This window comes from Poromitra crassiceps, assembly GCF_964638095.1.
Source record: "Poromitra crassiceps genome assembly, chromosome: 11".
Taxonomy (NCBI): Eukaryota; Metazoa; Chordata; class Actinopteri; order Beryciformes; family Melamphaidae; genus Poromitra; species Poromitra crassiceps.
In genome coordinates this window covers 39734737-39748174 of record NC_139643.1, presented here as the reverse complement: position 1 = coordinate 39748174, position 13438 = coordinate 39734737, and the positions used below count along the sequence as shown (strand labels likewise).

At 47.6% G+C, this 13438-nt stretch overlaps 1 protein-coding gene across 1 annotated transcript in view; it reads left to right on the top strand.

Annotated features, from left to right (window-relative positions):
• The window catches only part of adgrb2 (adhesion G protein-coupled receptor B2), a 332454-nt gene that overhangs the window by 208082 nt on the left and 110934 nt on the right, over positions 1-13438 (top strand). Inside the window, exons 15-16 of the mRNA XM_083646528.1 lie at positions 154-256; positions 8814-8857. Of these exons, the coding sequence (XP_083502654.1) occupies positions 154-256; positions 8814-8857 (147 nt within the window). The remainder of the gene's footprint in view (positions 1-153; positions 257-8813; positions 8858-13438) is intronic.

Sequence of the window (13438 nt, the reverse complement as noted above, 5' to 3'; positions counted from 1 at the left end):
GCCTAGCACTTCTCAAACAATAACACCCTTCTCGCTTCCTTGCACACGTGTGTGTGTGTGTGTGTGTGTGTGTGTGTGTGTGTGTGTGTGTGTGTGCGCGCGTGCGTGCGTGTGTGTGTGTGTGTGTGTGCGTGTGTGTGTGTGCGCGTGTAGTTCCCCCGCGGTGATCAACTCCAAGATCCTGACGGTGACAGTGCGACCAGAACCACAACCCAGTGAGCCCAAGGTGGTGGTGGAGCTGTCACCGCTTCTCAATGTGAGTATGGAAAAAAAGGACATAGTTTCATTAAGATTATTCAGATTATGATTATTATTATAACTAGAAATAGAACACGCTGCGCGCGCTTCTCTCTGGCGTCCCTCGCCACGCCCGCTGAACTGGCAGTGCTTATACCATGCCTCGTCGTCCTCCTCATCGCTCATTTCTACCGTGCCTCGTTGGTTTGCCCTCGAGGTCTCGCCTGCTTTTTGAAAATCACTTAAAAATGTACTTTGAAAATCATAAAAGTGGTCTTCATTTGTGAAGATGATCTTGCTGAACACAACTTTCGCTCTTTCATAAACTTGTGTTAACCACACACCTTATTTCATGCATTTAACCAAAATTCCCATACAAAAATGCCATTGCCTTTTTACACGTATTGTAACAGCCGGAAGTGCTAACGTCCAGGTGTTCCAGACTCATTTCCTGCGGTGCTCAAGAGGGCTGCTGGCTCTGCTGGCTGCAGCTAAAAAGACAGTAGGAACATGAGCCAAACATGCTAATTAAACCATGTATCTTGTTAGGATCCACGGCTTAATCCCCCCCCCCCCCCCTTTTCAGTTTTTGTTAGGGCTTTGGTGCTGTGTTGCTGGGGGGGGGGGGGTTACACCCTGTACCTCCAGCAACCTTGCATGTTGTCATTTGCAGTGTTTTCCCTGGAAGATCTTATGTAAAAATAAAAATAAAATCACATCATTTTGGACAATTATTATTACTACGGTACTGTGTATGAAATATGGAAAAGCTAGAGCAAATGATAAATAAACAAGTGCAATAGCTGCGACCAGATATGTGTGACATCATCCACTCAATTGTGATGTCATCCTCACAAACACACACCTTCACACACACACACACACACACACACACACACACACACACACACACACACACACACACACACACACACACTGACCTGTCCTTGTAGAGTAGGACAGGGGCGACTAAGCTGTAGATTACTTAGATTTATTGTGTGCTAGTTAGTTCCGGTTAATGGCTAGAGTAGTCAAATTGTCTGAGCTGTTGCTCGTTTAACCTGGCCGCTCTGCTGCCGGTTCTAGTGTGCCGCTGCCAGGCCCGCTCCAACCCATTACGCAGAGTACGCAGACTGCGTAGGGCATCACGTGACTGAGGGCACCAAAAAAAAAAAAAAAATTTTTTTTTTTTTTTTTTTTTTTTTTTTGGTGCCCTCAGTCAGGCCACTCACTGAACAGCAGGCCAGGCGCCGCCTACTGGTTTACTAGTGGTTTTATTACTTTATTCAGGGTGCATCTCATTGTAAAATTGGACTCGGCCCAAATTGGGCTTCAAACGGCCCAAATTGGGCTTCAAGCGGCCCAAATCTGGCTTCAACCGGCCCAAATCTGGCTTCAACTGGCCCAAATCTGGCTTCAACTGGCCCAAATCGGGCTTCAGACGGTCCAAATCTGGCTTCAAACAGCCCAAATCTGGCTTCAAACGGCCCAAATTGGGCTTCAAACAGCCCAAATTTTTCGCCGCCGCCCTTCGGACGCCGGCACGCACATCGGCCTGTATCGGCCTGGCCTGCTTGGTATCTAATGCCCGGCCTGAATTATGATCCCAGTCCGCCCCTGCTTGCATGTACAGTTTAACAATCACTTGTTTGCTGACATGTACAGTAATTCTAACAATTGTTTGTTTCCCACATGTAATGAAATGTGAGATACACTAGTATCGTTCATAATTAATGATTTTGCAGTCTTTCGTTTGACAGTTATTGAAAGTTTTACGGGGGGGGGGGGGGGGGGGGCACCACAGAACAATTACGCTTAGGGCACCCAAATGGCCAGGATCGGCCCTGGCCGCTGCTACCTCTAGTGTTCTAGTGTTCTAGTGTGCCGCTGCCCCGGTCACTGCAGGTGGATTGAGTAGCTGCTGTATGCCCTAGGGCTGGGCGATAAATGTCAGACTAATTGTTTGTTGCCTATTCAGTGGCTCATATCGCCTGGTAACTATAATACATAACTTGATTGCTAAATTTGACTTGATTTGACTTGACACATGCACGCGTGCACGAACACACACACACACACACACACACACACACACACACACACACACACACACACACTTGACCTACATGCCAAATTTCGGCCTCCTAGGGCGAAAACTGTGCCCGCTAAAGCGTGGTGAACTTTTTGTGCACCGACTGACCAACAGACCAACCGAGTGATTTATAGAGCTACTGGCCCTGCTGGCTGCAGCTAATAACAACACCCCAAAAGCTTCAAGACAAAAAACTAAAGTAGTCCACTGTGGAACAATTGATTTTACATTCATTCAGCCGACGTGGTGCCCAAAACGGCTTAGGTACTGCACCTAGGCCTTATAATGGAAGGGAAAACAGTACAGTAACAGTATACTGACTGACCTTTGTTCAGGAATATACATATATATAATATCATATTATAATATAATATAATATTATTGGTTTCAGGCTTCCATAAATTCCACCCCGTGTTCCGATGAAAGAGACCCTGCCGTGTGTTCTAAAGTGCCATAGTACTCAGCGGATTGTCTGAATAAATGCCGACCTTTTTGACTCGTTAATATTGCAGCGTCTCCTGACACCTATTGAGTTGATATTGCAGTGGAGTGTGTTATTATAGATGACTGGTGGAGTGTCTTCGGCAGGTCAGCACTAAGTGCAACTTTAATGAGAGGCACTATTCATCACGACCTCAATAAGTTGTGGGTTTCATTAGCCATTCTTTGGTGAAAAGGTGCGCACAGGTTTGAAAATAATGTATATTAAATAATGAATATTTAATGGATCTCTATAGAGACAACACACACACAGACACACATACAGGGCCTTGAGTATAATGTATAGATCTGCAAATGAGATGAGAATGGCCTAGGGGTCAATGTTACTGCACAGTGCTTCATCATAAGGGCTTTGTATTCATTCTCCACCATCGCCACTCCATCTCCCCCTTTAAGCCATTGATTCAGATAAGCATGGTCTTTTCCTCGCCTCTCTCTTCTCTCTTCCTATAGAGAGCCAAAGTGAACGTCACTTCCTGCTTCAGCACTGTACCAGAGATTTTCATCCGCCATTTATTTTCCCATAGACATTTCGTAAAATGCTTATAAAAAGAGTTTTACTTGGTCAAACCAAACGGTACAGGTATATTTAGAAACAGGAGAGATCACATAACATTTCACTCAGACCAAAACGTAAGAAAAAAAATCGGTTTAAAGAAAATATGTTTTCAATGTTGTTTTTTTTAAGTTTTGGTCCAAGTGAAATGTTCTATGGTCTCTCCCAATTCTAAATATAGCTGAACTGTTTGGTTTGACCAAGTAAAACTATTTTTATAAGCATTTTATGTCTATGGGAAAATAAATTGCGGAAGAAAAACTCTGGCACAGTGCTGAAGCAGGAAGTGACGTTCACTTTGCCTCTCTATTATCCGGCTTTATCTTGTCTTTTTCCCCTGTCTGATATACCTGTCTGTCTTGAGATGATCGCATCTGTCTCTTTAAGGTGATTATGGCAAGTGAATAGGGTCAAAAGGGACGTTTCTCTGTCTCATACCTGAGTCAGAAATCTCCACTTCAGTTGCAGTTTTATTCCTGTCTATATTCTGAAGGTTTGTTCATAATATATCATTCATAGCCTGATTCATATAACATTGTATTCCTAAAAACATAGCGAAATGTTATTGTTTAATAACTGATGACGGTACTTTCTGATTTATGGAGTGATAAAAAAGAGATATCCAAATTCCCTCTGTAAAAACCTTTGGCTCTAATGTCAACAAAATGAAACAAGAATTTTGAACCATGGCTTTATGCAGTGTTCAGATCTTTTGTTCTGGAAATGTATGCAAATTAGCACATATTTAAGTAGATAAGGCCTCATTTTTAAACATACTATTTCAGAGAACTTTGTAATACAAAATGTACTTGTCTCAATCTAAGCAATCAACTGGGGAAGTTTAGTTAAAACAATTACCCTATTCACCTGCCATGTCTCATCCTAAAGTTGTAATCTTGAAGATTTCACGTTCATTGTCTTTGGTGACACCTATGGCGATGAGTGGTAATTGCAGGTGAGATCCAAGCAGTGTTGCATCATCTGTGTCACCACAGACACTGCTGCGAAATTGAAAATGCGAAGGGTTCCATCAATGGGCCTTAGGCTCAATCACCATTGTGTTAACTGGTGATAGATAGTGACTTAACAGACATTTATTGACATGATAACCTTTGAGATTATCACTTTAATGTCTCTCTCTCTTCCTGATATAATCTATCATCATCTTGTTCTCCTCTTCCTCCTCTCTCTCCCCGAGTTCTGAGGGTATCTGGCTGAGCACTAAGTAGGTTGTGCGCCCAATGTCAGGAGAGGATGTTGTGTGTCTCCTGCTGCTCCGGCCGGCCCACCTGAGGCTTCCGCAGAGGGGAGAGCACAGAGCACAGCACAGGGCTAGGACAGTGTGCGGAGGGCAAACATGCTGTACTTGGGCACGTACCCACAGCCACTGTCGGGGGAGCTTCTTTGACAGATCTATTTTACACACAGAAAAGTAATAAAAGTAATCAAGTAATAAAATAATACTCAAATAAAGTACAAGGAATGATCACTGTGTACGTAATGGCCACATTGTGGCTGCCTGCCTTAAACTAGAGTCTAAACACACACACACACACACATATACACAGTACTTGCATCCACACATTGTCACACAGACACAAACATATAGGCACAGTCACACACACATAACATACATAATGCACAAACATGCTGTACATGTAAGCATGTTGTAAGCAAGCATTTGTGTGTGACACTCAAACACATGTAGGTGTGTTATACATGTACACATACAGTAAACACACATACGCACAAGAACACACACGTACACATGCACTCACAACAAATTCTCACTTCAAAGGCATGCGTGTGAAGGCTATGTTCTTTACTGCTGAGCTTCCCTCTTAATCGCTTGGCCTGAAGCTGGTGGGGTAGCAACTGCTGAGCTACTGTGTGTGCAGTGTGTGTGTGTGTGTGTGTGTGTGTGTGTGTGTGTGTGTGTGTGTGTGTGTGTGTGTGTGTGCGTGCGTGCGCGCGCGCATGCGTGCGTGCGTGTGCGTGCATATTATGAGCAAGCGAGGGAGAGAGAGCAAGGAAGAGAGAGAGAGGAGTGTCTCATGTTAGCTGTAGGGGGTGTCGACCTTGGCCGACCTGGCAACGCCCAGATGCTGAAGCGCTGCCGTGGCAACAGCTGCTGTGGGCTTCAGCCTCAGAGAGAGTGTGTGTGTGTGTGTGTGTGAGTGTGTAGGGGTCATGTCCTCTCTCTCACACACACACACACACACACACACACACACACACACACGCACACACACACCTCCCCAGTGACGGCAGCAGCCCCCATGTGTGCAGTGGCGAGTACGAAACAGGAGGGCAGAAAAGCGCTGTGTCCCTACTGTAGACCAGATGCCAAGTGCCCCCAGCACCACCACCACCACCCCACCCCTCCCCTCCCTCCAGCCATCTTTCATCCACCCTTTCAGATTGTCAAAGGCACAGCTTTGGTAGGACTTAAGCTAATCAGCCATAAGCCTTTGTGGTTATTTAGCTGTTCTCTACTTTACCTTCATCAGTCAAAATGCACCGCCCAGGCTGCCCGGGCATTTCATTTTCAAAAGCGACATTCTGCCACGGGAGCTTCCATGGGAGGCTTTTTAAGACTCTGTGGATCAGTGTGTCGCGCCGCGTTGTTACAGCAGCTTATCTCACCTGATTAGGTGTGGCGTATTCACACAGCCAATATGTGTTCAGCATTTTACCCACACAAATGGCTCCTCCGCTGGGTTTCGCCGCATTGTGGAGATGTTCCTACTAGATACCTGGAAGAAAATGGCTGTTGCCTTTTGAGAGTGCGAGAAGAAAGAGCTCTTTAGATCCGCGCCATCATTACAGCCATAAATGCAGTTGTTAGAGTCAGACACTCGTCGCTCCCTCTGAGAGGCGTCGGTGGAGAGCAGACACTATAGTGTCATCATTCGACGTGTCAGCGGTAAAAGCGGAGCCGGGCATTGTGGGAGTACACGGGATGTCACTCCTGATGGAGCCCGCTGTAGCGTACGCCGGGGTGCCGTGCACGCTGATTGATGGCTGGATGCTAACAGGGCCCGCCGCCGCGCTAATGCACGCCCGGGGACCGCTAATGGCGCCGACGCCCGTCTCCATGGGAGCCAGAACAAAGCGCTGTCATCCATCAATCTGTGTCGGCTAGACTCTGATCCTGTATGGGGTACATAAACATTGCGTCGTCGTCCCCCCACACACACACACACACCCATACACACATACACACACACATACACAGGCCCGCCCATGCCAAGATCCTGGGATCCCAATGGAGGGGGAAGTCCTGGGGCCGGTTGCACAGAACACCTTGAGTGACGATTTTCCTTACACTCCAAGTTAAGGGTCCCTAAAATAAAACCGGTTGTTTAACCTTAAAGCCCCATTCAGCAACTTTTCCAAGTTTTGCTATTGGGGAAACTGCACCCTCTGGGTGCAATAGCATCGGTATCGAGATCGCCGTTCAAAGTCAACAAAACACAGTGCCAGAAAGCTCTATGTACATGTTGTGACATCGGGTACTCACCATGTGATGAAATAATAATCCATAGTTACATGAAACGTCATTTTCATAGCAAACCCGCACCGAGTTACTTCCTTGTTTTACTGAACACAGCACTTCAGCTGTACAGTGCATGTGCAGTATGCCGCACATGCTGCCTTCAGGCTGCCTCCGGGACGCCGGCACAAAAATGCTTAGTGCCAGGAGAGGCGTTTGGAGGGCGCTGTGGGACCAATAGAGGCGACATTCCCCCTCTTAGAATACACTGGACCATATTCAATGACTTATATTAAGGTGAAAAGGTTACTGATTGGGGCTTTAAGCAGATTCCTCAGACTTGAAGGAAAATCTTAACTCAAGGTGTTTTGTGCAACCGGTCCCTGCCCCTGAAGAGGGAGCCGACTCATTTATAAGAGCTCTATACGCCTATTTTACATCCCACCCAAATCAGCCATTTTGTGTCTAAAATGCAGGAAGTAACACAGGTGCAAGACATTAATTAATGCTGGGACTGGACCAGCTATCCCTGCAGCGAGGAACAGCATCTGCTTCTTTGTTTTACTTCCTGCCTTTTAGACACAAAATGGCTGATTCGGGGCGGGATGTGAAACAATCTAATCATGATCCTTACACAGGTACAGTAGAATAAGAGAGGTCACCTTGCCTTTTTAGAGAAGAATCATGATTCATCTCTTTGTCCACTCCTTCATTTAAAGCACTCATGATATCATCCAGAAACATTTTCTTATTTTGTTTAAGTCTTCTCACTCGGGAAGAGGCCATTTTATTTAGGCTGCAGTGAGTCTACTTGGAGTGGACATCATCCTCTCATCATGGATCCAACCCACTGGCTTTGAAATGAATTCTATAATCTCCTTTACCATTAGGGGGAGCTGCTCCATTCATATTACACACAAAGGCAGGCAGCTTAATGCAGGGCCTGGTAACGACCAGCACATTGGGTCTGGATGGTGGGGACCTGATATAGTTAACGAGATGGCTGGCCACTTTCACTCTATAGCGCCAGGAGAGTTTATTCGTCAATAGGTGGGGTCTCCTAGTTTAACTCAGATTGGGAATAGAGTTACCGGTACTTATTTTGTCAGCTCTAAGGCAAGAGTTGGAGAGTTTTAATGCCTTTGATGAGGGAATAAATATCTTCGATCGGGTCGGGGGAACTCGCAGAGCCTAGTTCAAATCAATCGCTATCCAATTCTTTTTCAAGCGAGGCATAAAGGTGGAAAAGGGCACCGATGATGCTCTAAAAGTGATCAATTTGACCGGTGATCACCAGTGGAACGAGTCCAGATGAGTCAATTAGAGATATTGACCGTCTGATCGATTCTCTGATTGAGTCGCGGCGAGTCTTCCTGTGCCACCACGCGTCACTGAGCTGCGATTACCAGACGAATGACCCGCCCGGTCAACGGCCGCGCGTTCGGCGTCTGGCTCCAGCGACTCGATGGATTAAAAGTGAGCTGGCGAGCGGGCCGGCGTCTCGACCTTTTCCGACGGCTCCGCCCGGCTTTGTCTTCAGACCGAGACATTCACGAACCTCACCTCTCTGTATTATTGCGTGCGAAATGGCTTTTCTCTTTGTCATCGCGTTGCTCACACACCTTCCGTCTCTCTCCTCCGGCGGTAGCTATTTGCCGCTCTCTCCTCCGGCGATGGCTCTTTCTCCATCACTTCACCAACCCCCCTCCCTCCCTCCCTCCCTCCATCTCTCTGTCTCAATTTTTCTCTTTCATTGTCTGTTTACCTCTCTCCATCGCCCATGCAGCATCACTCTCTCCTCTGGCAACGAGCTAGTCTGTCTTCTCTCTGTCTGCCTCCTCCACTCATCCTCTCCACGGGCAATAACAGTTTATCTTCTCTTTCCCTCTCTACCCTTCCCCAAACCCCCTCCCCACCCCGTTATCTTGCAGGGTACATCGGATCCTCAGTGCGTAGTCTGGGACTATGGCAACCCGTAAGTCACTTTGACAGATTCTGATACTGTGTGCATATGAATATGTGGTGCATGTGTGTGTGTCTGTCAGCGTGTGTGTGTGTGTGTGTGTGTGTTTGTGTGCGTATGTGTGTGCGTGTGTGTGTGTGCGTGTGTTTGTGTGTGTGTGTGTGTGTTTGTGTGTGTGTGTTTGTGTGTGTGTGTGTGTGCGTGCGTGCGTGCGTGTGTTTGTGTGTGTGTGTTTGTTTGTGTGTGTGTGTGTGTACGCATCCCTTCGCATACGCCCGTGCCCAGTGGTCTTCCTTAATTTCATTAATGAACTGTAAACAGCCTAATGAAGTTCGCTGTCTCAGCGTTAATTAAATGAGTCAATGAGAACAAACACCATTCTCTCTCCGTGTTCTTAAGCGTTCAAAAGGAACGTCAGTGCGAACGCTCTTGCTCAGCACGGCAGCTTTTCCCTCTCCAAATCTTTTATTTTACTCGGCTTCGCTGTGCGCAGTCACACCACTTCGTAGGTTGAATGTGCAGCCGTGTTGCATTTTGCATCGGAGCATTCGATTGGACCTCGTCCGTGTAGTTGGATCCAGTGTTCAGTGTCACTACCACGAGTCCGAGTCGAGTCGCGAGTCCCCAGTGTTCGAGTACAAATCCAAGTTCGAGTCACTAAAGAAGAGTACGAGTCAAGTCCCCATTTACTGAACATGAGCGTGAATCCACATATAGGTGGAACACATGTGCCTGCCCTTGCACGAAATTGAATAATGTCACAGTATTAATATAGCTGTCAATTTCAAATTATTAAGGCCCATTACAAAAAAAACTAACAAACCCAAACATTCATTAATTTACAAGTCCGAGTCCGAGTCTAAATACATGAATGCTTGAGTCCAAGTCCGAGTCACCAGTGCCCAAGTCCAAGTCGAGTCTGGAAGTCTGGAAAATGAGTCCAGGACTTGGACTGCTGCCTCGACTCCACTACAACACTGGTTGGGTCTGAAGGGACTGTTAATACTCGTCCAAATCCACGGCCCGAAGCCTCACTTTCTATCTAATGGCCTCTCTCTCATTACTCTATGTAGGCCACTGGCTCATTGACATTGTTGACTGTGCATGCAGCCATAGTGGACTATCCAGTGAACTACATCATGTAAACCAGGACAATTGACTATGTCTGTTAGTGCCATTAACCCACATAGCCACTGCACATTTTGTCAATAGCAGAGTCACGCCTTACTTGCATGCTCAGAACCGTTCGACCAGGGTAATACGATTAAACACATGATTTGTGCCTATTCACAATGACTTACAATGAAAGAGCAGGTAGGTCTTCAGCGTCTTGCTGAAGGACATAACAGATAGCTGTTCCGGGGATTGAAGCTGTGACCTTTACATCACAAGAGAGCGCCACTCTTAAGCGCTAGGCCTCGCCGCCGCCAGACTGGAAGACGGATGACAGAAAAGCGCCGCTCTTTTCAGCTTTTCCCACCGAGGGGCCCGCGAGTTCAATCCCCTTTCCATTCAAGGGATGCTCTCCTGTGGCCAAAGCAAACAATGGGCGCAGGTTCACAGAGAGAGGATAAGAGATTGTAACTTATCAAACTAGCCTTTCCCATCAAGGAGAGGAGAAATGCTCTCCAAAGTCAATTAACTAGCCGGCAGATTACTAGCGCAATCAAATTAAATTCCCAATATTATCAGGGCAGAGGGCCAAGCCGCATATAAAGTGGTGAGACGATTGTGATGTCTATCAAGCAAACATACTGAAACTAGGAGGACTGTGGAAAAGATCCAAATGTGTGGATATTACAATCACAGCAAGCCACGTCTGCACACACACACGTGAAGGGGCATGTGCACAAACTTAACACTCATACACACATACATAATTCACATAAATATCATCAGTATATAAATGGGAGCTAGGGCTCTGTCTGTTTCTCTGTCTCTCTGTCTGTCCCACTGCGGGCAAGGCCGCGCAGCGCCCCGGCCAAGCTGCAAATGCGAGCTGCAGGGCCAGCTCGGGCGAGCCTAGGAATCGAGTGTGCGTAGCAGCACATGCTTCCTCCGATACATGTGCAGACGCCGGCCGCTTCTTTTCACCTGACGACAAGGAGTTTCACCGACAGGACGTAGCACGTGGGAGGATCACGCTATCCCACCGCAGTTTCCCTCCCCCCCCCTGAACAGGCCGACCAGAGGAGGCGCTAGTGCAGTGGCCAGGACACATACCCCTAATCCGGCTTCCCATCCACAGACACGGCCAATTGTGCCTGTATGAACGCCCCACCAAGCCGGAAGTAACATGGGGGGCTTGAACCTGCGACCCTTGTGTTGTAGGCAGGGAATTTAACATACTTTTCTGCGATTGGCAACTCATCCAGCGTTATCTAAATTGCTCTGAGACTCTGAAGCCCAGCCACACCCAAAGCTATGAATTATTTGGGAAAAATGGGTTTGACACGGGTCTAATTTATCCACGTGCAGTCGTGCTCACATACAGGGACACGCAGTGCCTGCCTGCATAGGGACTGGAGCAGCATGAAGTATGTATGAAGTGAATGTGCGCTGTACTGTAGGTCTGTCTGCGCGCCGCAGTCAGGCTTGCATGGCGGCAGGGGAGCCATGTTGTACAAAGCCGGCGTTTGTGTGCTGGAGGATATCACCTCTCTCAACCTGGCTGTCTCTGTGTCTGAGCCGCGGGCGGCATGCAGACGAGGTGGAGGATGTATAGATAGCAGTGCGGAGGGAGGACGGACACAGCAGCAGCCCCTAGAGGGGAAAGCAACTTGGCGGTGAAGAAAGTAACTTGCTGTGGCTACCTGTATGTCCTGCACACTGAAAGTGTATTGCATGCACGCAAATGCACACACCCCAGTACTATGAGTGTCTGCACTTGCTAGATTGCGCCTATTGTCAATCGCTACACGGTCACCTGTGTGTGTCCCAGTTTTTGTTTTGTTTTGTGTCGTTTAGAAATCTGCGAGCCGTTTCGCAGCTCGCCCCTAAGTTGGCCGACAGTTTGTGGCACTCACAGTTCATCTCGGTATTTATGTGTGAGTGTTTATTTATTTATTTTGCCCCTAACAGGCCCATATGTCGCCGCCATCTGCCCGCCCAAGTCGGTGAGCCCGCCATGCCTCTCTGGCTCTCCCCCCCCCCCCCCCCCCCGTGCGCCCGTCTCTCCTCAACCGACAGTACTCTCTCAACCTGCTCTCTCAACCTGCTTTCATTTGCGTCAGCAGCACAAATAGCTTCAGTTTTACCGCTCATAAAGCTTTTACAGGATTCGTGGGGACGGGTCAATTTTCTGTCTATGCCTCTAAACAATACAGGAGTTGCCCCGGGAAGACTGCACTGCATACTATCTCCTCTTCTACCCCCCCGCCCCCCTCTCTCTCTCTCTCTCTCTCTCTCTCTCTCTCTCTCTCTCTCTCTCTCTCTCTCCCCCTCTCTCTCATGGTGCTTGACCTTGCCTCTAGCATCTCTCTGCTATGACCCTCCACTATGCCCCAATGTGGGATCACTTTCCGGAACCCCCCCCCCCCCCACACACACACACACGCACGCACACACACACACGCACACACACACACACACACACACACACACACACTATGTAACACTTATCTGTGGCCTGCTTCATTATAGATTACTGTAGCTCAATTAAATTGTATACGCAACACTTCCAGATGTTTCGACAGGGGCTGCTTTTTCAATCAGAACAAATGACTTGTGTCTTTGGAGGCAGATCTATAAAATATACATTGTGGCAAAATGTATCCGTGCGTCACTCGTTCATGCCTCTGCACAGGATCTCTCATCGGCATGGGAGCATCATAATACTGCAAATGGCAAAGCTCAAATGCGGGCCATGCATTATGTATAGGCAGCGGGGCAACCGAGCATTAGGTCTATGTCCCGTTTTTAAGTGTGCTTAAAAATATGAGCCAGTAGATGGAGAGGAGACCTACAATAATATAGAGTTTGGAGAGATGGATGACAGTAAGCCTGTGTGGGGGTGAGGGTCACTTAATCCCATCTCTAATCCCCCCGATGGTCTTCGGCTTGATCGGGGGATCAGCGGTTAAAGACCCAGGCTACCCCTCCATTCACACACACACACACACGCACGCACGCGCGCGCACAAACACACACACGCAGACACACACACACACACACACACACACACACACACACACACACACAAACACACACACACACACACACACGACACACACACACACACACACACACACATGCAGACACACACACACGCAGACACAAACACACACGCACACACATGCAGACACACACACACACACACACAAACGGCGTAATAATGGTCTGGTGTGCAGCAGAAGTGTCTCTCCAACATCCTCAGTATGACACGGTACAGCAGACTGAGACGGATCTGGCAGTGATATGGGCTTTGGCACTGGCGGGTCTCAACCTTATGAAGTAAAAAGTCAAAGGCAAAATGTCGCACACTGCCAACAAAAAGTATAGCTGGACATGAATCTAGACATGATGTAATCGCATTTACTTACACAAAGTCATAGTGCCAAGTCTTGCTTGACCTTAGAATGCTGCACACTGTTC